The sequence below is a fragment of the Cetorhinus maximus genome, chromosome 25 (genome assembly GCF_964194155.1).
Source record: "Cetorhinus maximus chromosome 25, sCetMax3.hap1.1, whole genome shotgun sequence".
NCBI lineage: Eukaryota > Metazoa > Chordata > Chondrichthyes > Lamniformes > Cetorhinidae > Cetorhinus > Cetorhinus maximus.
This window is the reverse complement of record NC_135903.1, coordinates 38,640,245-38,667,130: the sequence shown is the minus strand read 5'-3', so window position 1 is coordinate 38,667,130 and position 26,886 is coordinate 38,640,245. Positions and strand designations below refer to the sequence as shown.

General features: G+C 44.9%; 1 protein-coding gene across 1 annotated transcript in view; it reads right to left on the bottom strand.

Moving 5' to 3' along the window:
• Positions 1-26,886, bottom strand: part of LOC144668068 (integrin beta-3-like) — a 90,705-nt gene that overhangs the window by 25,587 nt on the left and 38,232 nt on the right. The window contains exons 6-10 of the mRNA XM_078529834.1: positions 25,612-25,773; positions 23,170-23,265; positions 19,516-19,605; positions 17,259-17,393; positions 6,354-6,783 (exon numbers count right to left, since the gene is read on the bottom strand). Coding sequence (XP_078385960.1) covers positions 6,354-6,783; positions 17,259-17,393; positions 19,516-19,605; positions 23,170-23,265; positions 25,612-25,773 — 913 coding nt within the window. The remainder of the gene's footprint in view (positions 1-6,353; positions 6,784-17,258; positions 17,394-19,515; positions 19,606-23,169; positions 23,266-25,611; positions 25,774-26,886) is intronic.

Here is a 26,886-nt window from a genome sequence, read left to right as displayed (position 1 = left end):
TCTCCAGGAATACATTTAATCATATGTGGCAACCATGACTTAGTATGAAAATACCAAAGCCCTTCCTGTTCACTTTCCATCATCCTGGTATCGGCTTGGAATGGAGTTGTTGACTAATCAGTGACCAATCCCTGACAATGAGTCTACACCAGACCTGGTTATGAGGGGAGAAAAGGTCTCAGTGGCAGAGAGCTCTGGGAACCAATAGGTCCAAAGTCACTTGCTCCTCCCAAGCCACGCACCACTCACCACATGTCATGTCTCAAATTACTCATCTATGTATCATTAAGTTTTATTTGCTGAAAGAAATCTGTTCAAAGAGAAAGGAAGAGTAAAAGACAAAAAGATTGGGGTGCCATTAGGAACCGTGCTGTACTACTCTGCGTGATCATTCTGCTCTAATGCACACTGTTAAACACACTAAATGAGATTCTGCATCTTTTCTCATTCATGTGCTTTTAGACGGTTGGAGAGACAACCCTGTAAGCAGTCTACCCACTTTCCTTCCCAATCTAGGAATGTGGTATGACGTGATGATTAGGGGAGAGATTTTTAAAAAAAAATTGTTTAGCTTGGGTGTTCCTAACCCTGGGCTATCAACAGGGTATGATTAAGTTATCTGGTTTTAGCTAAGTGTGGTGTGTCGCCATAGGGAGGAAATGGAGTCAGTAATGGGCAAATCAAAATATAACATATATATTAGAACGTTTCAAATAAACCTGTTCTCTTGTAGTATTGATGTTTACCACATGGAAATTTCTGCACTTACATTTCTGGCACGAATTAATAATTTACTGATTTTTAATTTTAAAAAAATGCACATAAATTGATTATATTTAGTCATGAAAAAAATTCAATGCGATATTCATAGTTTTCATAAGTTCTCGTTAATCCTGGGGAGTTGTTTTGTGGTGACAAGTGAAAGTGGGTGTGGTGGGACCGGTGGGTGGTCTGCGTGGTCTTTTTTCCTGCCCGATTGCTCCATGGACAAAATCATTTGAAAACCACCGATCTAATCAATGTTTTCAAAACAGCAAAAGGATTCAATAAGATTAGAAACCATTTCCTTTCTTTTTTATTCATTCATGGGATGTGGGCGTCACTGGCAAGACCAGCATTTGTTGCCCATCCTAATTGCTCTTGAACTGAGTGGCTTGCTAGGCCATTTCAGAGGGCAGTTAAGAGTCAACCACATTGTAGTGGGCCTGGAGTCACACACAGGCCAGACCATACAAGCACGGTAGATTTCCTTCTCTAATGATGGTTGTCATGGTCACCAATATGGAGATTAGGTTTATATTCCAGATGAATTAATCAAATTTAAATTCCATCAGCTGCTGTGGTGGGATTTGAACCCATGTCCCCCAGATTATTAGCCTGGGCTTCTGGATTACTAGCCCAGTGACATTACCACTACACCACCACCTCCCCTCTCTTGTGACAGAGTGCAGTACAAGGGGCCAGAATCTTAAAATGAGAGTTAGGTTATTCAGGAGGGAAATTCAGACACCCCTTTTCACACAAAGGGTCATGGAAATTTGGAACTCTCTCCCCTAAAAAAGCTGTGGATGCTGAGGGGTTAATTGAATTTTCAAGATGGAGATTGGCAGGTTTGTTTAGCCCCAGGTATCAAGGTAGGGAACGAAGGTGAGCTGAGGGACAGATCAGCTACGATCTGACTGAATGGTGGAACAGGCTTGAGGGACTGAATGGTGCTATGTTGCTACTGAGTGGATGTGGTGCTATACTGAAGTCTGGATGCCCAGCCTAAGTGCAAGTCTGCACTCATTTAATTCTTTAAAACGTTTTGCTACCTGTCACTTTAAACAATAATCAACAGGATGCCGAAGTAGAGTCAAATATGGGTCAGAAACTGGGCTATAATTTTTAGCACTCCTGGTGTGAAAACAGAGAGAAGCAGAGTACCAACCCATTTATTATAAGCAATAAAGGTGGGGTTAGATGAAAAAGGGTGAGAGGAGGTTCATGTGGAGCATACATACTGGCCTAGACCAACTGGTCAAATGGCCGGTTCTGTACTGTAAGTTCTGTGTAATACTATGGCCCAATGTGAGGCTCCAATGTCACTGAAGAGTCTCGCTAACAGTGACCAGGGGAAGAATTTTACAGCCCCCTCCTGCCAGCAGGATTTTCCTGTCCCATTGAAGTCAGTGGACTTTTGAACAGCTTGCTGCATCTCACGGCCTTACCCCCGCCGCAGTTCTGAAGGGGTGCAAGAAGAGAGAGAGAGACCTGGGGATGTTTGTACACAAATCTCTGAAGGTGCAGGGCAGGTTCACAATACAGTTAATAAAGTATAGGGAATCCTGGGCATTGTAAATAGAAACATTGAGTATAAAAGGTGGCAAGTTATGCTGAACCTATACAAAATACTAGTTCAACTTCAGCTTAAATATTATGTCCAATCTGGCACCACACTTTAGGAAAGGTGTGGAGGATCTGGAGAGGATCCAGAAGAGATTTACCAGAATGGTTCCAGGGATGAGGGATTATAGTTACTTGGAGAGACTGGAGAAGTTGGCAGTGATCTCCTTAAAGCAGGGAAGAAAAGGGGAGTGTTTAAAGTCATGAAGAGTTTAAACAGGGTAAATAAAGAGAGACTGCTTCCAATGGCTGAAGGGTCAAAAACTTGAAGATACAAGCTTCAAGTGATTGACAAAAGAACCAGATGTGGCATGAGGAATTGTTTTGTAAAGTAATGAGTAATTAGGATTTGGAATGCACTGCCTGACGTGGTGGTAGAAACAGATTCAATAATAGTCTTCAGAAGGGAATTGGATAAACACTTGAAAGAGAAAAAAAAGTTGCAGGGAAATGGGGAGAAGAGCGGGCAATTGTGACTAACTGCTTTGCTCTTTGAAAGAGCTGGCACAAATTTGATGGGCCTAATGGTTTTATGGTTTTCTTCTGTCAATCTCAATGATTTATCTATCTGTGAGTCAAGTCACCAGCTCAATCATAAACTGAGAATCTATGTAGTTCAGGCATAGGATTACTGAGTACCAGATTGTAGGAGGTGAACTTGGGTTCTGAGCTTCAATTGCCAGGTGTGTTAACTTGGAGCCACCTTGATCCCAAAGAGACCGTATTCACCTCTCTCCAAAGGAGAAGGTACAATGTCTTTGGAGAGTGATCACATAAGATGTTTTTCAGATGGACATTGGATGAGGATTGAGAGTAGAAAGTTGCTTCCCTATTCATTCCTCCTTCTTTGAATTTGAGTTATTGGGGTAAATGTCAACATCTCCAAATTGAATGAAGTCTCCGACCCAGAATTATGAAACTTAAGAGCTGAGCCAACATCTGACTGGGATCTTTGCCAGTAATTCCTTTGGTTTCACCCGGGCTCCAGTCTGGTGATTGGGACTGTGGGGGAAGGTGCACCTCCAGTTTGTTGAGCCAAAGGAACAAGTGGAGGCTGTCTGTCTGTTTGACATCTATAAACTAGATGATTCCTGAAATCATAAGCTTCAGGAGCTGGACCATGGCAAACTTCCTGTGCATTTTAGCTTTGGGTCCCTGCAGCTTGATGAATATTGTGAAACATTAATTGTCTGTGATCGGTAATTAAAGTCATTTCACATGGAAAGCCAAGCCTGTGTGTGTGGTATTAACATGAGGCAATGTCAAACATTCCACTTGGAAGCGTATACATTGCAATAGCCAGGAACCAAATGATGAATCAAACCCTGTTCCTTCAATTTCACGCTCTCCGCTGCCTAAAAGCCTGCCGGTGGGGGAGCGAGAAATTCAGGCCCTCATGTGTCCTAAAATGGATACCGAGCTAACGAAGGAGACAGGAGGGGTCAGGAAGGTCAAAGGAGTGAGTTTTAACCAGCGCCTTCAAGACCTGGTACAGGAGTAGGTAGAGAGAAGCCTAAGCTTAGGAAGGTTTCTGAATTCCCCCTATCTGGAGTTGTCCATTTCTAAACCTGCTCTGTAAACTGTTGCACGGTGCTCGGAATTGATCAGAATGTACAAAAGTTGGTTCATTAAGTTCCAATTAAAAGAGCAATACTTTAATGTAGAAACCTTGCATTGATTTTTTATCAGTGGCTGAAGTTTATTTCTGACAGAGATCCCCGTGCTCCGAGCTGAATTTTGATACAGAAGCCTTGGGATTTCCCCCAGAATATCTCTCCATCCCATCAGACCTTCTGCTGGCTCTCTGCCATCGGACACAGACTCAGGTCAGGCCTGGATAATCTGCAGAGTGGGGCCGAATCCTAGGACAAGTGCCTGAGCTCATGGGGAGCGACTCACGGGCAGTGAGCCTTTGGCAGTTTGGGAGCCAGGGAAGAGGGCAGAAGTGTCGGTTGAAGCGTGCCATGCCATAACAGGGGTGATGGAAATCCCCCATCCCCCAAGTCACCTCCATAGAGTGGGCAAGAGTCTGATCCTGGGGAACATTTGTGTCTGGGCTGCTTCTTGTAATATTTAAAAACTACTCTGTGCTGCTGTTTGGAGGTGCAGGTTGTAATGCCAGTGATCTTCACAACCACCCGTCAGCCAGACAAGTTCCTGAGACTGGGGTCTAATAGGACCCTACACTTGGTCCCGACTGAGGGCCAGGGTAAGGGATGTTCTGCCCCTCACACCAACTTCATCAAATAGCAGCTCAGCGAAGGCCCTAGCCCATGAGTCCATGCAGGTTAATGGGTGTGGGACAGGTTTGTGGCCATTCCACTTGTACTGTTTCCTCGGGGGTTCTGATCAAGTTACACCAGACTAGGAAAACCCCAGGGAATGTTCCATTCCTTGGCGCCTCTCATAAAGACTTTGTTCCATGGCACCTACCTCACATCTGAGGATGTCCCAAAGCAGTTGTTACAATGTCAAACTAGTTGTACATAGCAAGATCCCACAAACACCAAATGAAATCAATGGCCAGTTAGGCTGTCTTTAGTGGTGTTGGTCAAGGGAAGAACGGTATCTAAGGCACTCTACTCTTCAACTATCATCATGGCATCCACTTCAACAGGTACGTGGGACCTCGGTTTAATGTCTCAGCTGAAATACAGCATTGCCAACAATGCAGCACTTGCCCAGTATTGCACTGTTTTGGGCTGAGGTCCTGGGAAGGGATTTGAATCAAACCTTCTAACTTGGAGGCAAGAGCATAATGTCCCCTTCCCCACCCACCACCAGCGGCATTGGGACTATGGAACTTGTCACCATATAGTTTGATTGAGCTGAATGACATTGATGCAAAGGAAGGCAAAATAAGCACATGATGGAAAAAGGGACAGAAGGATATGCTGATGAAATGGGTTGGAGGAGGCTCATGTGGAGCTTAAACACTGTCACGAGCCACTTGGGTCAAACAGTGTTTCTGGACTATAAATTTTATAACTTTAAGCCCCAGGACTGGTGGAACAGGTGCTGAGGGGAGGTGGGGTGTGAAGGTGGGGGGCGGGGGGGGGTTTGGTGGTGGGGGGGTAAAAGTTAGATTCTAAAAATATAGGAAACTCAACCCAAATGCACTGTGAACATATCTCAGATTTTCGCAAACTTTTGGATTTAATACCAGCTGGCAGGGTTTCCTAGGACTCAGGTAAGTGCCTTTCCAGCACTGCTTATGGGCAGAGGACCAGGTGTACTACCCTCCCCCACTCTCCGGCTAAAGCCTGGAACACCAGGATCCCCCCCCCTCAATCAGATTCTCAATCCGATGGGAAAATTGAACAAAAATAATTCAAGTGAAATCCCGTTGTTACATTTGGCAGGACATCTGACTTTCCTGTATTTCTCCACTTCTTCTAGATATCTGGGGTCCATGTAATTCATGCCTTCAGGTTTGTCTTACATGAAGGCTTAATAGAACTAGAGTAAAAAATGCAACATGATGACAAAATTTGAATTATTTGTAGATAATTGGCTTAAAGAGAACTACAGGTGTTAAAACTGCAAAAGTATAAAACGCGTATGATAAATGGAGTGAAAGAAAGACGTGAATTTATATAGCTCCTTTCATGACCTCAGAACATCCCAAAGCCCTTTACAGCCAACGAAATACTTTTGAAGCGCTGATCACTTTTGTAATATAGGAAACGTGGCAGTCAATTTGTGCGCAGGAAGATTATATTAAAATGGTATGTTTAAACCCAGATTGGAGAATTTGACTTCAAACCAGTGGTTAACCTGCTCCAGAGTCATTAGGCATTACTTGACTTTGTACATGTTTCGGTCAGGATTTTTGGGAGGAAGCATCAGAAAAAAGGAAGCCTGTTGTCCAGGAAACACAATGACAGGCACATCCTACTGGCCAATGATAGACAGGCATTGAGACTGCTGGTCAACACTTTCAGGTAGCAGAGGATTCTGTCACTCACCTGAGCACAGCTCCCCCTTGTATCGTCCACAAGAAAAGTCATCGCATTCGCAGAACTTGCCGGATATGATCCCAAACGCACTACTGTGGCAGACGCACTGTCCGCAGACGCATTCCCCGCGGTTATTGCAAATGGGGTCGCCTTTCTTTGGGGAGCAGGTGGCTTGTTCAGTCACTGAGGAATCGCTCTCTGTGCACTCACAGTGAGGTCCAAGGTGGCCTGGAAGACACTTGCACACTCCGCAATCATAGGTTCCCGTGCCATTACACTGAGTGCTGTTTTCCACTGCATTGGTTTCGCACTCGCAGTCACACTTGAAATTGACGGTCACCTCCAGAGTATCTTGAAACAGAATAGGCTTCAGAGTAAATGTCTTAACTTTCCCATCCTTCGGACAGTCTATGGCCTCTATTTTTACAGTAAAATTCACCTGGGGACAAAGAAAGTACTTGTATTTATATATAGCTCAAGATGTACAGAAGTGATTTGCATCTAATGGATTAAGACCATAAGACGTAAGGACAGAAGTAGGCCATTCGGCCCATTGAGCCTGCCCCGCCATTCAATGAGATCATGGCTGATTTGCTAGTCCTCAACTCCACTTTCCTGCCTTTTCCCCATAACCCTTGATTCCCTTATTGATTAAAAATCTGTCTATCTCAGCTTTGAATATACTTAACGACCCAGCTTCTGCAGCCCTCTGCAGTAAAGAATCCCACAGATTAACAACCCTCTGAGAAGAAATTCCTCCTCATCTTAAATGGGTGACCCCTCACTCTGAGAATATGCCCTCTGGTCCTAGACTCTCCCACAAGGGGAAACAACCTCTCAGCATCTACCCTGTCAAACGCCCTAAGAAGCTTATATGTTTCAATAAGGTCCCCTCTCATTCTTCTAACTCCATTGAGTACAGGCCCAACCTACTCAACCTCTCCTCATAAGAAAATCCCTCCACACCTGGGATCAACCGAGTGAGCCTTCTCTGGACTGCTTTGAAACGCAGTCACTGATGTTAGGAAAGTGATTATGGCAGTCAATTTATGCCATTATTCAAACAGCAATGAACTGACTGACCAGAACTGTCCTTGGTAGAATTGACTCAAGGAAGAATATTGGCCAGACCAGGAGTAAAATTTCCTACTTCCCTTCAAACAGTGGCCATGGGATCATTAAGATCTATCTGAATACATAGCATGATACTTCATAGGTCACTATTGCTCTATAGCTTTTTATTACACTTGGACTGATATAAATAGTGACTGCTATTACTCTATAGATCATGAACAGTTTGTAAATTTCTCTTACCTTATAGCTTTCCATGACCCTATGGATTGCTTTACTCTAGAGATTGCTAAAATTCTGTGTGTTCCTGTTACTCTAGGCCTGTTATTACTTTATGGGTTGCTATTATACTAAAGATTACTACTGATTCTTGGATTGTTACTGCTGTACAGGTTGATGCTTCTCTGTGCTACCTATTAACCGCTGGAGATTATATGCGATTTTAAAAAAAAGTTTGCTTTTTTAATTCATTAATGGGATGTGGGTGTCGCTGGCTAGGCCAGCAATTATTGCCCATCCCTAACTGCCCTTGAGAAGATGCTGGTGAGCTGCCTTCTTGAACTGCTACAGTTCATCTGGTGTAGGTACACCCACAGTGCTGTTTGGGAGGGAGTTCCAGGATTTGGACCCATCGACAGTGAAGGAATGGTAATATATTTCCAAGTCAGGATGGTGAGTGGCTTGGAGGGGAACTTCCAAGTAGCTGCCCTGTCCTTCTAGATGCTAGTGGTCATGGGTTTGAAAGGTGCTGTCTAAGGAGGTTTGGTGAGTTCTTGCAGTGCATCTTGTAGATGGTACACACTGTCTCCACAGTGCGTTGGTGGTGGAGGGAGTGAATGTTTGTGGATGGGGTGCCAATCAAGTGGGCTGCTTTGTCCTGGATGGTGTCAAATTCTGCCTTGATGTCAAGGGTGGTCAATCTCACCTCACCTCTGAAGTTCAGCTCTTTTGTTCATGTTTGAACCAAGGCTGTAATGAGGTCAGGAGTTGAGTGGTCCTGGTGGAACCCAAACTGAGCGTCAGTGAGCAGGTTATTTCTCAGCAAATGCTGCTTGAAAGCACTTTTGATGATCAAGAGTAGACTGATGGGGCGATAATTGGCTGGGTTGGATTTGTCCTGCTTTGTGTGTACAGGAAATACCTGGGCAATTTTCCACATTGCTGGATAGATGCCAGTGTTGCAACTGTACTGGAACAGCTTTGCTAGGGGCATGGCAAGCTCTAGAGCACAAGTCTTTAGTACTATTGCTGGAATATTGTCAGGGCTCATAGCCTTTGCAGCATCCAGTGCCTTTATCCGTTTCTTGATATCACGTGCACTGAATCGAATTGGCTGAAGACTGACATCTGTGATGCTGGGGACCTCCGGTGGAGGCCGAGATGGATCATCCACTTGGCTACTTCTGGCTGAGGGTTGTTGCAAATGCTTCAGCCTTATCTTTTGCACTGATGTGCTGGACTCCCCCATCATTGAGGGTGGAGATATTTGTGGAGCCTCTTCCCCCGGTGAGTTAATTGTCCACCACCATTCGCGACTGGATGTGATTCATTTTTAAATGAGCAGATATAAAGTCGGCTGTCACAGGCAAGGTTAGAGCTAGAACAGGGGCCAAATCATTCCAATATGGATCAGACAACAACAAAATAAGATTGGACGGGATATTCGAGCAGGAGAGTACCTAGACACCATTCAGAAGAGGTATTACATATGGAGGAAGTGTTATTGGAATTGATGCCTTGACTCTACATAAATAAATTCAGCCAATAATATGGTCCAGCTGGCTGTCTGCCAAACTTCATATCCAAGTAGCGTTGTCAACTGGGATTAAATGAATTCCTGGAGATTTCATCATATGACTGGCCCTCAGCTCCAACCATTAGTCAACCAACACATCCATCCTTGTGACATACTAGCTTCCTATGCTAACTGGGAAGGAAAAGACTCATTAAAATTGGATGATGCTTGACCGTCAGCCAAACAGCCTGTTTTTCCCCATTTTCAATATTTTTAAACCTGGTAAAGAGAAACATTCAAAGAAAATTTTAAAAAAGACCACTTATTTTCATGTCCTGCTGACTTATCTCCAGGATTGCACACATCAGTGTCCTGGAGATTGATCTTCAATTCCTGGAGGGTTGCCAACCCCATATCCAAGTTTTGAATTAGTAACAGGACTTAGTCACACAAAGTTGGGAAACTGGAAACAGATAACAGGTACACATGGGGGAAGAGAGTCACTGAAACTATTAGAAGGTTTTAATTTATTCATAAGCTCTTCTGAATGGTGTCCAGATAAATGACAGGTGTGGGAATCAATTTAACCCCCTGCACCTCAGCTGGATGTTCCCCTGTTGCACTGCCCAAAGTAAAAGGAAAATCAGGCAGAGAGGCCGACAGCCCCTGGCGGTCTTAGGCCATCCCTGGAATTTTCCCCTTCTCACCGCCTTGCTGCATGGAAATACTGGCTGGGAGCTAGGGTCCAGAATTCAAGGCAAGCTACATGCCTGGTACTGGCAACTCCAGGGTTTCCCTGGATGGAGGGTTTGGGGGGGGTGGGGGGGGTGGGGGGGGGGTGGGGGGGCGGGGTGGGGGGGGGAGTGCGGGGGGTGGGGGGGGGGCGGTAGAGGAAAGCATTAGCCCCAGGCCAGTGGAGGGACGGAGCTTAATAGAGGGCACCTCTTCCACTCTTCAGGCTTTACAACTGTAACTTGGCTGAGACTTCTTGGTGGCAGGGATCCCACTGGGTAACTGCTCTGTCCAAGTAATGATCCCTGACCCAGAAAACTGCAGAGTCAGGGCAGTAGGGGGAAGCCCCACCCCAACTTGCCATCATGTGAGAAGGGAAACACAGTCCCCAGCTTCCTTCCTCCCTGCACAACACTGCCTATCTATCTGAAAACGCTGACTCAAGCTGTCTTGAAAATGCACTTTTGCCTCTGCTATTCTGTCCAAAGTTTCATTTCGTGTTTTGGTCTTTAAATACAGGAAGACTTTCACATTAGTCCTAAGCTTTGGCTTTCTCCAGTTTGAACTGACGCTTTCTGGTCCATATCAGAGGCATGCCATGGAACACAAGAGTAAAATATTGACTATTATGTCCATCAGATGCCTCCAGGGATTGAACTATTGCCTTTAAAGTATCTTCTGTGAGCTGGCATTCCTAGTCATGTACATTTGGTTGGATTTTCTGTGGAAACTTCCCTCTTATCAAACAAAACGGTAAACCAGCACAGCATCATCATCGTCTTCCTCGGGAAGGCCTTGTGAAGTACCTTGCAACTTTGTTTTACTATGTTCCGGGCACTTTTATCAATGCAAGTTGTTGTTGGTGTTGGCATCCTGGCAATGGAGTTGCATGGTGGTGGGGAGCACCTTGAACAACCACAGACTGATGAAGGTCTAAGATACTCTGGCTGGCCCAGTTTGTTTATATCTGCACAATGTATCCCCTGCTCAAATCTTCTCCTTTTCATCTGAAGACAAGTTCCCCAAAGAGATGTTGCTTATTGAAGTAATATCCTCAATACAGTCTTCCTTTTATAGGAGAGGGTTAAGTTAGGAAGTACAGGGCCTGCATATTGCTGCCATCTCATAAGCCAACAAAGCCATGAACCAGCCAATAAAAAAATGTGAGGAGCAACTATCAGTGTGTCCAGGTATGTCAGGAGCAGTCAGTATTGACAATGTCACCCCAAGAAAGGACTCAAAGCATGACAAAGTTGCCCATAGTGGGTATCAGAATTCCATGGTGGTGACAACCAACACAGTACATACTCTGGCTAGAGCAGTGATGATGGGGGTTGGAATAAACTGTTTTTTTTGGGGAGGCTTTGGCATAGTGGTATTGTCACTGGACTAATATTCCAGACAGCCAGGGTAGTGCTCTGGGGATCCAGGTTCAAATCCCACCACAGCAGATGATGAAATTTGAATTCAATATAAATCTGGAATTAAAAGTGTAATGATGACTATGAAAACATTATCGATTGTTGTAAAAACCCATCTGTTCACTAATGTCCTTTAGGGAAGGACATCTGTCATCCTTACCTGGTCTGGCCTACATATGACTCCAGACCCACAGCAATCGTGTCTTGGAACAATCGGTTGCCAGAATGTTTAAGCAAGAAACAATCCCTGTTTATGTTGCCTGCACTGACTTGCTTGTGCAGCTATGTTGACAGAGCTAGTCCCTCTGAGAGCTGCTGTCTATTTAGTTGAGGCTCCTTGCATATCCTTCCATTGAATTGGGTGACACTGGGGCATTGGACCCTTTGATTTCCTCTTTACTGTGGGGGACCTTCTTCTCCAGAAATGGAGCCCTATCTGATGGTCCCTTCTTTGAAAGTGCTTAACTTGGGTGTAAGTAGAGCCAGATCTTTAATGGTTTAGAGCAAAAAAAAATCATATAGGACAGAGGGAGCTTATCCATCTACTGTGCTTGGGATGGCTCTTTGAAAGAGCGTTCCAATAACTTCCATTCCCCTGCTCTTTCCCCAGAGACTTGCAATTTTTTTCCCCATTGAGTATTTGTCTAAATCCTCTTGGAAAGTTACTATTGTATCTGCTTCCATCACCTTTCAGACAGTGCATTCCAGACCATAGCAACTCGCTGCGTAAAAGTATCTCCTTTCATTGCTTTTGTCAATTACCTTAAATCTGTGTTCGCTGGTTACTGACCCTCTGGCCAGTGGAAAGAGATCTTTCCTATTTACTCTTACAAAACCTTTCCTAATTTTAAATGGATATGGAATCACAGACACTCTTTGAAATTTCCAATTCCATTTATCCTGTCCATTATCTTGAGTACATTGGTTCCCTGCCACCCCTCCTCACCAGCTGCATGGAATCCAAATACCTTGTCTTAATTTAACAATTGCTCCACATCCTCACCCCTCACCCCAGGCTGAATTTCATGGCTGTGGTGGTCCGATCTACCCTGCCGCAGCTGTCTCTGGGAGCCCCGACAGAATTAAATGGCCTTCAGGCAACCTTGTGTCTGTTGTCAGGGTCCCCGTGCCTCTAAAGATGAAGGTCCTCCCTCCAAGAGCTGCTGGCCAATCAAGGGCTGCCAACGCTTCATTCCCAGCAACACCACCAGGAGCAGTGGCCACTGCTTGGATTTCAGGAGGCCTGGGGCAGAAGCAACAATGGAGGCCCTGGAAGGGTGATGAGTGGGACGGGCTCACTGGGGCCAGTCTAGTAGCCCCTGGTGAAGAGGGGAGGTGGGGGGGGGGTAGTTAGTGCGGAGAGTTGGCTTTTACTGTGGGAGCAGCCCTAGCCACCATTGAGACTCACCGTGGGCACAGGCTGCCTGATCAGAAAGGACCCCTCCCCGCTGCTCCTAAGGCCACAAAGAAGCTGCCAGGTGCCCAGAAGATGTGCCCCTTCTCCCCCCAGATTAAGAGAAAATAACCTCAAAATTAGAGCTTGGCCATTTTGGGGTGATCAGGAAACATTTTTTGCCACAAAGGAAACCTGGAACTCTCTCGCCAAAACCCACTGAAGCTAAATCAATTGGTAATGGCAAAATTGCGATTGATAAATTTTGATTGGGTTATGATACTAGTGGATATGTAACCAAAACAGATGGAATTAAGATACAGATCAGCCATGATCCTATTGAATGGCGTGACAGGCTTGAGGGGTTGAATGGCCTCTTCCAGTTCCTATGTAACCTTCAGTCCTCTGACCCCAACCTCTTGAGTGACCAGCCCAATACTTTGCAAGCCCCTGAGCTGTATCATTAGTGGCCAAGTCCTGAGCTGCTGAAGTCATAGACTGGGATTTTCTGGTCCCGCGGATTCCCGCCTGAGGTCAACGGACCTTTGGCTGGTCCGTCAAATTTTCCATCCCACCCATGATGATTCCCACCATGGAACCCTCTCCAGCTCTTCTGCCTTCTTCAAAAACCTTTGCAAATCCTATCTGACCATTCTTTCAATCACTTCTACCAATTTCCTACTTTCCTAGATACAAGTAGTGTACCAAAGCAGTAGATGAGATGAATAGCATAGATGAGCAGAAGAGGGGGAAAGGAATGGAAGGATATGTTGTTAGTGTTAGATGAAGAGCAGTGGGAGGAGGCTGCTTGTAGTATAAACACCAACATGGATGCATTGGGCTGAATGGCTTGTAGTGTTGTAGTTCAAAAAGAGCCTGGTATATTAAGTGTTAAGATATTTGGTTAATCCTGATGGAATGAAACCTCATGAAAGCTTCCTGTTGCCTTTTAATCACATTAATAAGGCCATGGGGATACTATTTTAATTAAGCTCGCCTTTGCAGTTTGGGAAATACTGTAATTACACCCTGACTAATTCCTTATTACGCAAAAGGAATTTAAGACTTAATTGCACTTAATATTGAAAGAATGTGATGGAGTAGCTGGTGCTGAGCAAGATTGATTGCAGGACTTCTTCAGCACCAGCTCCTTACACACAGGGTGACAGGTGACAGGTTGGTGGTTGCTATGGTGTCTGTTGCTAAAGTTTGTCAGTACCGAACGACAAAAGGCTTCAGGGCTTAAACCATGTATGTCCCGATATTCCTGCAGTCAGTTGGCCCTGATGTCCTGGACTGTCAGACAAAAGGGTGAAAAATATGAGGCAGATATAAACTGATCTAAACAAGGAAGATATGTCAAAGGACATTCCTCATTTATGGCCTTTGCAATGCTCAACCTGAGATGTTCACATTGCAAGGGCTTGAAGATGTAGGGTTGGGGGGGGGTCGGGGGGGGGGTATTGGGAGAGGAGGTGAAGCTCCTTCCTTTCTTCCTCCTTCCCAGAGGCCCTCAGGATTGCCAGTGCTCTGGAGCTGGAGCAAAATTGGTCCCCCAGGTCACATGTGGGAGCCCCAGTTGTGTCACAATTGAGACAGGGTGCTCGAGTTTAATACTTAGTTTACCGAGAGTTCCGATGGGCTCAGGGAATTCAGCACAGGTTGGGCCACAATTGCTCTCTTCCCCAAATCTGCCCTCATTCCACATCAGCCCTTTCAGGGAATATTATGAATATTGCCAATCAAATATTTCAAGAACACTTCCAGTTTATAGACATTCCAGGGAACCTGCTGTACTTGTCTCTGGAGCCACCAATATCCAATGTGGTTCTGAGGGGCACCATAGACAATGTTCCAGCTCAACTAGAGAAAGTGAAACAACTTATGGTTGTGCTGAAAGGATAGGTTTGGTTTTGCTGCATTTGATGAAGAATTGAATTCTGACTGTCGTTTAGAATTTACAGCATAGCCACTGGTCCGACACATCTATGCTGCTGTTTAAGCATCACGTGAGCTTGTGGGAGACGGTGGGGTAGTAATAATGTCACTGGACGAGCAATCCAGGGGCCTAGCCTAATGGTCTGGGCCATGGGTTTAAATCCCACCATGGCAGCTGGTGGAATTTAAATTTAATTAATAAAAGCTAATCTCAGTAATAGTGACCGTGATAATGATCACTGATTGTTGCAAAAGCCCATCTGGTTCATGAATGTCCTTCAGGGAAGGAAATATGGCATCCTTACCTGGTCTTGCCTGCGTATGTGACTCCAGACCCAGAGCAATGTGGCTGACTCTTAGCTGCCCTCAGTTCAAGTGCAATCAGGGATGGGCAGCAAGTGCTGATCTTGCCAGTGATGCCCACGTCTCATGAAAGAAAAAAAAGCCTCCTCCCCTCCAACTTCATTTCACGCTATCAGTATGTGTTTATCTATCTCCCCTTTGACTGCACTAGCCACTTCAACTAAGCCATGCAGTAGTAAGTTCCACATTCTCACCACTCTCTGGATAGAGATATTTCTCCTGAAATCCTGATTAGATTTATTAGTAACTATCTTATATATATGTCCTCTAGTTTTACACTTTCCCACAAGCGGGAATATGTTCTCTGCTTCCATCCTATCAAGCCCCTTCAAAACCCTCTAACAGGTCACCTCTCAGATTAAACAGGGAGCAAGAGGGAGAGACAAGATAGATAAGAAGGTAAAAGCAAAAAACTGCGGATGCTGGAAATCCAAAACAAAAACAAAAATACCTGGAAAAACTGGTTCCTTAGATAATATCACCACCTTCAACACCTCTTTGTCCTTTTGTCTGTGACATCTTTTGGTTATCTCCACCTATCACTGGCCCTCTATCCAGCTCTACCTGTCCCACCTCCCCCCCCTTAAACCAGCTTATATTTCACCTCTTTTCTATTTTTACTTAGTTCTGCTGAAAGGTCATTCGGACTCGAAACGTTAACTGTGTTCCTCTCCGCAGATGCTGCCAGACCTGCTGAGTTTTTCCAGGTATTTTTGTTTTTGTTTAGGTAAGAAGATATGTTGTGAAGAGGACATAAGGAGGTTGAGGACAGATATAGATAGGTTGAGAGAGTGGGCAAAAATCTGGATGTAGGAAAATGTGAAGCTGTTCATTTTTGCAGGAAGAATAATAGAGCAGAGTATTACTTAATTGGAGAGTGGCTGCAGAATTCCGAGGTGCTGAGCGATCTAAATGTTCTAGTGCGTGAGTCACAAAAAGGTAGTATGCAGGTACAGCAAGTAATTAAGGTGGCTAATGGGATGCTATCCTTTATTATGAGAGGAATTGAATATAAAAGTAAGAATGTTATGCTTCAGTTCTACAGGGCATTGGTGGGACCACATCTCAAATACTGTGTGCAGTTTTGGTCTCCTTATTTAAGGAAGGGTGTAAATTCGTTGGTGGTGGTTCAGAGGAGATTTATCAGATTGATACCTGGAAAGAGTGGGTTGTCTTATGAGGAAAGGTTGGACAGACTGGGCTAGTTTCCACTGGAGTTTAGAAGAGTGAGGGGTGACTTGATTGAAGTATAAAAGATCCTGAACGCCCTTGACAAGGTGGATGTGGAAAGGATGTTTCCTCTCATGGGTGAATCCAGAACTAGGGGGCACTGTTTTAAAATTAGGGGTTGCTCTTTTAGGACAGAGATGAGGAGAATTTTTTTCTCAGAGGGTTGTGTGACTTTGGAATTCTCTGCCTCAGAAGGCGGTGGAGGCGGGGTCATTGAATATTTTTAAGGCAGAGGTAGATGCATTCTTGTTAGGCAAGGGAATCAAAGGTTATCGGGGGTAGATGGGAATGTGGAATTCGAGACATTAACAGATCAGCCATGATCTTAATAAATGGCGGAGCAGGTTTGAAGGCCGAATGGCCGCCTTCTGCTCTTATTTCATATGTTGCATAAGAATGAGAATGGGGTTGGATAGGAGAGTGACGGAGTATCAGAAGTGAGGAAGAGGGAGAGACAGGACTGAGGAGTTAGCAGCGCCAATGGAACCTCGGACAGAGGGTGAAAAAGCCAGCTGTGTTATTGTTTACAGCTGGCATGCCGATGTTCACTTTATTCAATGTGAAACCCCGTTCGATGATAAAGGCAGCGTTGCTTCCATTGGGTGTGAAAGTGTGAAACAGCCCTCGGTTATTACAGAAGAACTTTGAAATAGTCCAGTAACTTGGCAGTTTGACACAGGGGTGATGTGATTTTTAAATGTGAAAAATCAATTGGAGGAATCCAGTAACACCTATGGATTATTTCACTCATTCATATTTTGTAATAATATTGACACATTAAACTCAAAGAACAAGGATGCAAAGGTGTAGATTGACTGCATAAGGACTATGACACCACTGAACAAATCTCAGAATGTGATTGTGGGACTTTGAGCATCATAGTGCCTAATTGTAGCGGCTCGATGTTTTGGATTCAAAACCAGCTCTCCTGTAACCTCTTAGGCATTGAATGAGGGAGTAAGTGTGGCAGGTTTCCTTGCTACCAAACTGGTATCCAGCCCAGTACATTGAGATGCTTTTACTCTACTTACTGTGTCTCCAATTTTCAGCCCTGAGCAACTTCTCTGTCCTGGTAAGGATTCCTTATTTCCACAGAAAGCATCGAAGGATATTGACAATTCCTTCGGCAGATTCACAACCTCCATTTCCACCTCAGAGCGGATTTTCTGAAGATAAGGAAGAAGCAAACACATAGCTTAGTTTAAAGACTAGTTCTACTCTTAATTATGTGCCAGTTGTCATCTCCGCCTACCTTTGCCTCATCTACAGTTCCCTGTAGTTCTCTGGACCATAGTTTCCTGACCAAAGGTTTTCTGGCCTGTGGTTCTTTAGTTTATAATTTCCTGGTACATATTTTGTTGCTCTATTTTCCCCTGGCTTATCTCTTTCCCCCTTTTTGAACAGGGATGAAACATTTTGCAGCCTCCAGTCCTTGGTGGTGAAGAATCCTGCTTCATAGTCTTGAATATATTAACAGCAAGTCTTTATTAACAATTCGTAACTATATACATATTTACAGTAGAGGGTACAGGTATGAAGCTGACCCCAGCATAGGTCTTTGTCCATCTCTCGACTGCCCCTGGCTCTGGCTCATGTGTCTTCTTACATCACAGTGTGGCTGGTACTGTACTCAGTCCCACATTAACTCTGTATGAACCAGACCCTACTACTACAGCTCCCCCCAAGTCTTTATCCCATGGATATACAGTTACTTTAGTGTATTTCCAAGTTTTACATTTTATAAGTCTTGCGCAATAAACCTTATTGTTACAGCCTTAATGCTATTCTAACATTATTGCTATTACAGTATTAACATTAGGAACATACTGGCTACCGCATCTCCCCCCTTTGAAATTAGGAGTTCAGGCAGTCTGGAGTCCTTATAACCCTTCCACATCTCATTCGCTGTTCCGTCAGGAGAGCGACAGGCTCTGGTGCTTCTTGTTCTTGCTGTTGGTTAGGAGGTTGGACTGGTGTTGGGTATGGTTTCATCCATTTCTTCCGTTGCTTGAGGTTGAACCACACCCGGTTGGTCTGGCTGGCTTGACAGTTTATGGCTGTTGTTTGTCTTGGCTGTTGATTGTGGGGTGGATGAAAATTCATCTACTTGGCGGTGTTTTTTTCTCCTTTCTTTTCCGTTTAAGCCATCTAGAAGCTCTCTGAGGCGGAGGAAGTGTGTTTCTGTGGTGAGAAGGTGATTGAGTCGAAGAGGATTGAATGGCATTTTCACCTCTTTTTTTTGGTATTGGTGTGGAGGTGCCACCAGGTTCCAGCGTCTCTTGTGGTTTTGGCTTGCTGGCTGGAAGTTGCTGTGTGTACAGTGAGTGGTGTGTCCACCGACTACCATCATCGTAGGTGAAGGTAGAGGCTCCTCAGACTGTTGATCCTTCTCTGGTATCACTCCCACAGGAGGTGCTGTGGTAATCTCGTGCATGGTAGGTTGGTCTGACCATTGGGGACTATCCGGGATCTGGAATGATGATGGACAAAACCTGCTCCATAAAAAGGGCAGAGAGATCACAGGTGAAATCAGAGTCTGAACACTCTTTATTGTTTGAAAACTCAGGGCCGTGCGGTTCTGGCTGGTTAACCACTGTGGTAGTCTTCAATGGAGTCCTCTGCTTGAGTAAAATGTCTACCTTTCCTGTTTGCCTCCAGGATCTTCTGTCTCTGGAGCTTTCTCTTTCTGGTGAATTTCCTCAGCATCTGTAGCTTCAGTTGGGAGTTAGGTTGAGTGCAGAATTCGCTGAAGGTGTCCGTTTTCTTAGTTTCTCAGCATTCTTATGAGGGTTTTGATCATGAAGCCACCATCATGAAGAATCCTGCTTTGGACACCATGAAGAAGGCTTCGTAGTCTTGAATATATTAACAGCAAGTCTTCATTAACAACTCATAACTATGTACATATTTATAGTAGAGGGTACAGGTATGAAGCTGATGCCATTCTTGATCTTTACCCGTATCTGTCCATCTCTAGACTGCCCTGGCTCTGGGTCACGTGCCAACACTGTGTGGGTAGTACTGTACTCAGTCCCACATTAACCCTTTATGTACCAGAGCCTACTACTTTTCCAATTTCAATTCTGGTTGGCGTCTCCTTCCCAACCTCTTTTAGTAATCCAGAAAATGCATCATTTGGGATGGAGCTGGTTAGGAGAAGGAGCTGGAGACAGGGCTAGAACTGGCGCAGGGATAGTTACTGGAGTCGGAATCATAACCTCAAGTTAATGATGCCATCATTTCGAAATATTACCTCCGAGCTGCTCGTTGAGTTTTGTTCAAACTTACCTGATAAGCATCCACGATGAGGTTCAGGACATTTCCGGAATCATCGGAAACTGTCCCAACTGTAGAGCCAGGAATCATTTCACTGTAATTCTGTGGAGAAAGCAAGATTACGCAACATTAAACCTCAATAATCTGAAAACTTAAAAATATCCCCTCCCATTGACAATTAAGCCAGTCATTCAACTGATTTCACTGTCGACCCAATCTGTTCACCAATTTGAATTGATCCATTCTCTGATTCCAGGTAATTGTTAGTAACCTGTATTGGCAATACTGTAACATTTACAGACATTTTATTACTTCAGAAAGTATGATGGTATCCAGAAGTTTTGAGTGTGTAATGTAGAGACTTTCCTTTTAACAATTTATATCAATCAGTGTATTAATTAGGCAATTGGTTTGATGGAAACTAGCTGACAGAAGCTTGAAGATGGAGCATGGCACAAGAGGCTGAACTTCTGGCTGCTGTTGTAAATCATGCTGTTTTATAGTTTAATAAAATGAATGCTTTTTAATCAATCTTGGACCATGGATGCTAAAACTAATTCAATATAAAAAAGTTAATACGAACATAGGAATTAGGAGCAGGAGTAGGCAACTTGGCTCCTCAAGCCTGCTCCATCATTCAATAAAATCATGGCTGATCTGATTATAACCTTAAACCCATATTCCTGCCTATCCCTGATAACCTTTCACCCCTTGATAATGAAGAATCTATCTAGCTCTGCCTTAAAAATATTTGAAGACTCTGCTTCCACCGTCTTTTGAGGAAGAGAATCCGAAAGACTCACAACCCTCAGGGAAAAAAATTCTCTTCATCTCTGTCTTAAATGAGTGACCTCTTAGTTTTAAACAGTGACCCCTAGTTCTAGATTCTCCCACAAGAGGAAACATCTTCTCCACATCCACTCTGCCAAGACCCCTTGGGATCTTAAAGGTTTCAATCAAGTCGCCCCTTACTCTTCCAAATTCCAATGGTACAAGCCTAACCTGTCCAACCTTTCTCATAAGACAACCCACTCATTCCTGGTATTAGCCTAGAAAACCATCTCTGAACTGCTTCTAATGCATTTACATCTTTCCTTAAATAAGGTGACCAGTACTGTACACAATACTCCAGATGTGGTCTCATCAGTGCACTGTATAACTGAAGCATAACCTCCCTACTTTTGTAATCAATTCCCCTCGCAATAAATGGTAACATTCTATTAGCCTTCCTGATTACTTGCTGTATCTGCATACTAGCCTTTTGTGGCTCCTGTACTAGGACACCCAGATCCCTCTGAATCTCAGAGCTCTGCAATTGTTAATGCTCACTCCCATTTTGCTGTGTTGAATTTCTTAAAATAAAATTGTAAACACAAAGAACAGGCTATATTAATTTTGAAACTTTATTGTGCGGAATAATATAACGAGGGAGCTACGTTTGGGATTGGGTTTTATCGCCAATATTAGAGTTTATTTCTTTGCCCCTAACATCAAGGCAGCATGTGACAGAAAATGGCATCAAGAAGCCCTGCAAAACTGAAGTCAATGGGAATCGGGGAAAACTCTCTACCGGTTAGAGTCATACATAGCATAAAAGAAAATAGTTTCACAACACTCGCTATGATTGCACTGCATTCAGTACCATTCACAACTTTTCAGATACTGAAGCAGTCCATGCACATCTACAGCAAGACCTGGACAACGTTCTAGTTTGGGCTGATAAGTGGCAAGTATCATCTGTGCCACACAAGTGCCAGGCAATGACCATCTCCAATGAAAGAGAATCTAACTATCTCCCCTTGATATTCAAGGTTATCATCATCGCCGAATCCCTTACCATTGATATTTTGGTGTTACCATTGACCAGAAACTGAACTGGACCAGCCATATAAATACTATGGCTGCAAGAGCAGGTCAGAAGCTAGGAATCCTGTGGCGAGTAACTTACCTCCTGACTCCCTAAAGCCTGTCCACCACTTACAGGGCACAAGTCAGGAGTGTGATGGAATACTTTCCACTTGCCTGGACGAGGGCAGCTCCAACACTCAAGAAGCTTGACACCATCCAGGGCAAAGCAGCCCATTTGATCAGCACTCCATCCACCATCTTAAACATTGTCTCCCTTCACCACCGATGTACAGCGGCAGTAATATGTACCATATACAAGGTGCACTGCAGCAACTCACCAAGCCTACTTTGACAACCCCTTCCAAACCCGTGACCTCTACCACTTAGAAGGACAAGGGTAGCAGGCGCAGGGGGGGTTACCACCACTTGCAAGTTCCCCTCCAAGCCACACACCATCCTGGCTTGGAACTTTATCACTGTTCCTTCACTGTTGCTGGATCAAAATCCTGGAATTCCCTTCCTAACAGCACTGTGGGTGTACATACACCACATGGACTGCAGCGGTTCAAGGTGGTGGCTCAACACCAACTTCTTAAGGGCAATTAGGGATGAGCAGTAAACGTTGGCCTTGCCAGCAACACTCACATACCATGAGTAAATTTTTTAAAAAGTGAAAATTTTCTGTTTGACTATGTTGTTTTCTAGTTGTTTAGGAGTCTACTCTAGTCGTTCTAGTTGTTTTCCCACCACTGATGTTGGACTTTCTCTTTCCTATTTTTGGAAAAGGACTGTAATATTTGGAATTCTCCATTCCTCTGCTTCTTGGAATGATGCCATGGTCAGAGCCTCCACTCTTCTGCACCCTACCTTCACTCAGTAACCTAGGATCATAGGAGCCAAGAACCTTGGAATCATGACAGCTCAGGAGGTCATTTGGGCCTTCATGCCCATGTTGCCTCTCTGCAGTATTGACACAGCTAGTCCCTGACCCCCACCCTTTCTCTGTAGCCCTGCAAACTGATTCTCTTCTGGTGCTTATCCAATTCCCTTTTGAAAACCAGGATTGAATCTGCCTCCATCACTCTGTCAGTGCATTCAAGGTCTTAACCACTCGTTCTGTAAAAATGTATTTCCTCATCTTGTAAAGACATCCCCCAAATCCCCAAATATGGTACCCATGGCCAGGGGATGAGCAGGGGTGAAGAATAATCTGGAAAATTATTTCCATTAATCAGAGAACCAGGAGAACATGGAGAGGCAGGAAATGATCTGATTAACCCTTTAGTGTCACTTTCCAAATCACTTCCAAACTGCACAGTGACACAATATATGGGCAGTCTAGAAACTTCTAACACTAGCAGAGATCAAGTATTGTGATCACTGGTTAGTGAGACTTCTGCTGGGAGTGGGCTGGTACACCTGGAGCTAGGGTGCATCACTGGCCCCCGCAAATGACATTTTGGTTTGAGTTTAAGTTTCCTTTTGTAGTATTGTTCTTTAGCTGCAGTGCCCCTTTTAAGGGGTTACCTCCTTTATTAATTTATTTGACCTTTCGTTAATTTGCCCCCCTTTTCGTTAATTGGTATTTCCAAAAGGATATAAATCTGAACTGAATCAGACTAGATCACTTGAGATTTGGAATTCAACTCAGTAGACATCTCCTGTTCTAATTTACCAACCTTTCTTTTGGTGACAGAAAAGATCATTATGAACCCATAAACAGAACTGGCAATGTAATCAGAAACAGCGGAAACTACATAGGCCTCTAGGTATGTCAGGCCTTGCTTGCATGGCGATCTTCACTTTTTAAAAGCCTACCTTGTATATGGCAGTGACGGGTTTGGTTACAGCAAAGAACAGGAAGATGTTATTCTCTGTAAGTTTTTCAGTCAGCATCGCAAGTGATGGGAAATCCTGAAATGCAAAACACGTGAAGATGAAAGTAGAATATTGATTCTAGGCACTTCGACTTGAATTTCTGTAAAGATGGGTTTCCATCTTAGCCAAAGTGACATCGGAGGCCCAATTCCAGAAGTCCCGCCCCCAAACCTGGCCCCACCATATTCGGGGTGGGGGGGTGGTGGGGGTGGTGTTGAGGGAGGGAAATGGGGATGAGTTGTACTTTGCATATCTGTGGTTCACGGAGGCAACTGCACATGTTATAAAGTGCAGCTGCTTCCAGTCAGATCCAACTTTCACTCGTCAGCTGTCCAAAACCCTTTAGTGGGGAGAAGGTTTAAAGCTGGAGTTCTTTGGAGAGGTAGGTACCTTTCTGCATAGGTCCAACGGCACTTTCGGGAGAGGTCGGGTGCCCTCTTGGAGAGGTCAAGCGTGCTTTGGGGTTGTTGAAATTAGACACGAAAGTGTATAAAAAGTAAGTAAACTTATTGGATCGGTCAAGCTGTCGAGGGATCTGTCAAGGCATTTAATACTCTTGCCCTTTACATTTTTAAAAGACCTGCCTACAGTGCAAAAAAAAGTGCTTTCTATTCCATTCTGTCTGTTGCTAGAAGCCTAAGGATTATCATGAAAGGATTTGTGCTGCATGACTGATTTCCCAACCTGTCATTATCACAGTGGGTTCCCCTTCAGTTCGTAGTTTGATTCCCAGCTCCAAGTGGGGTTATGAACACAACTGCTTGTTTTTATAAGGGTTTAAGTAGTTGAATGAAGTTAAATGTAGTGAATGGGTTTTTAATCAATGAGAATATAATTTTTAGTGAATTTGTAAATAGACACTTAAGAACTTCATTTCCTTTTGGAATGGGTGCTGAGGTCTGCCCATGATGGACACCGGGCAGCTGGCACGGAGGGTGTTCGAGCTAAGGGTGGTGGTTGGGGGAGCACCAAGTTGGCATTGGTTGGCATGGAGGGTGTGAGGGGTTGGGTAGGGGCATAAGGTGGCTTGGTTTGGGACATGGGGAGTGTGTGGAGGGGGTCAGTGGGTGTAAGGGGTGAGGGCTGGCAGGCTATTTTTCGTTTTGTTTTTTTAAGTTTCAAAGAGCTGGATCACCAAGGCGGGCCTTCCGCCTGGCCCTCCCTCCCCCTCCCCCCGCCCGGCCCTCCCTCCCCCTCCCCCCGCCCGGCCCTCCCTCCCCCTCCCCCCGCCCGGCCCGCCCTCCCCCTCCCCCCGCCCGGCCCGCCCTCCCCCTCCCCCTGCCCAGCCCGCCCACGCCCCCCCCACCGCGCGGCCCTCCCTCCGCAGCTGGCAGCCCGTGGTTGCCTCCGAACTCTTTCCCAGGTTGGTGGGTCTGACTCGCATTTCACTCCGTGCCCCCCACTCTCCCCAGCCCCGGAACATCTGGGGCCACTTTTTCCTCTGAATGGGGTTTGCAGAGCAACTTATCCACCTCTGTGCTCTTGATGCGGGGGTGATAATTCAAGACTAACAATCTCATCTCTCTAGCCCTGGTTTAATTTTAATATCTCATTATTGGGCCTTAAGAAATTAGGACACTGACCATTCCTGTTTACCAGTTGGATTTTATTCACACATCAAGTGATGCCCACACTCCTGCCATTGGCTGCCTGACAAATGAATCCTCACAACCTTCTGACACTGATTGGAAAGCAAGCAGGCACTTTGTTACCTAACTGACGGTCATGACCCAGCCAGTTAAATGGCAGTGAAATAAATGACCGGATCATCTGTTTTTTTTCAGGCGTGGACACCAGTGAACTCTTTGCAAAACAGTGTCACATCCACCTGAGGGGGCAGACGGGGCCTCAGTTTAACATCTCATCCAATAGACAGAACCTCCAAGAGTGCACTGCACTGGAGCGGGACTTGAACCCACAACCATCTGACTCAGAAGCAAGAATGCTACTGGGCCTTTTTTTTTTTGGATTATGCTGCCCAAAGGAAGTTTCCAGAATTTATTACAGTATATCAGGTAGGGTGAACACAGTTAACTCCCCGCAGAATGAGCTAGATAAAAATTGAATAGGGAATGGGGAATGTGAGGGTTCCAGGAGTAGGTACAGGTGAAATATTGATGGGATATAATTCAGTGTAATTGGGAGTCTGGATGGCATGGACTGTGAGGCGAGGGTGCAGGGCAGGGAGGGTAGTAGGCCAGGGGATGTCAGAATGGGTGAATGCTCTTTGGAAATCAAGACATATTTATGAAGAATTTTCACCCAGGTGGCTAAATGCTGAGGCTGAGTGTGTGGTAGGAAAATGGGCTGTCTGTGGGACAAATGACCTCCTCTTTTTCAATGCTCTCATGTCGCTAGAACCACGTTGCTTTATGAACATACCAGGATGGTGGAGGCATTGTACTCGTTGTCCTGACTCAGGTGGCACAGCCCATCATTGGGACGAGTTATTCCGGCCAGCCTCCCGTCCAGCGCCAAGTGCGAGTTGGCGTCAGTGACAAAGACCAACAGGTGTGTGGCGTCTTGACGCCAACCGATGTCATCCTGAAGAAAATAAAGGATTCATTAGAAGCATTTAAAGGGAAATTTCCACTTTCCCGACACGATGAAATGTCACAAACATCCTGAAAAATACAGTAAATTTTTATAATTTTTCATGGGATGTGTGGCATCGTTACCTAGGCCACCATTTATTGCCCATTCCTAATTGCCCTTGAAAAGGTGGTGGTCAGCTGCCTTCTTGAACTGTTGCAGTCCATCTGGTGTTTGTACACCCATAGTGCTGTTAGGGAGGGAGTTCCAGGATTTTGGCCCAGTGACAGTGAAGGAATGGCGATATATTTCCAAGTCAGGATGGTGAGTGGCTTGGAGGGGAACTTCAAGGTGGTGGTGCTCCCATGTGTCTGCTGCCCTTGTCCTAGGCGGTAGAAGTCACGGGTTTGGAAGGTGGTGTCAAAGGAGCCTTGGTGAGTTCCTGCAGTACATCTTGTAGATGGTGCACACTGCTGCTACTGTGTGATGGTAATGGAGGGAATTGGTGTTGAAGGTGGTGAATGGGGTGCCAGTCAAGTGGGCTGTTTTGTCCTGGATGGTGTTGAGCTTCTCGAGTGTCATTGGAGCTGCACTCAACCAGGCAAGTGGAGCGTTTTCCATCACACTCCTGATTTATGGTTTGTAGATGGTGGACAGGCTTTGGGGAGTCAGGTGGTGAGTTACTCTCCCCAGAAATTCCCAGCCTCTGACCTGCTCTTGTAGTCACAGTAGTCCAGTTCCGTTTCCAGTCAATGGTAACTACCCAGGATGTTGATAGTGGGGATATTCAGCGATGGTAATGCCATTGAACGTCAAGGGCGATGGTTAGATTTTCTGTTTTTGGTGATGGTCATTGCCTGCCAATTGTGTGGCGCGAATGTTACTTGTCACTTATCAGTCCAAGCCTGGATGTTGTCCAGGTCTTGCTGCCCATATGCAGCAACTGAGGAATTGTGAATGATGCTGAACATTGCGCAATCATCAGTGAACATCCCTACTTCTGCTTCATTTAAAGTGTTTGATAGTTTTTTGTTGCTAAGGATGGCAGGGAATAAGGACCTAAGGAGACAGTGTACAGATAAACTTTGATCTAACATGGCAGAGACAGCCTCTAAGGGCTGAATG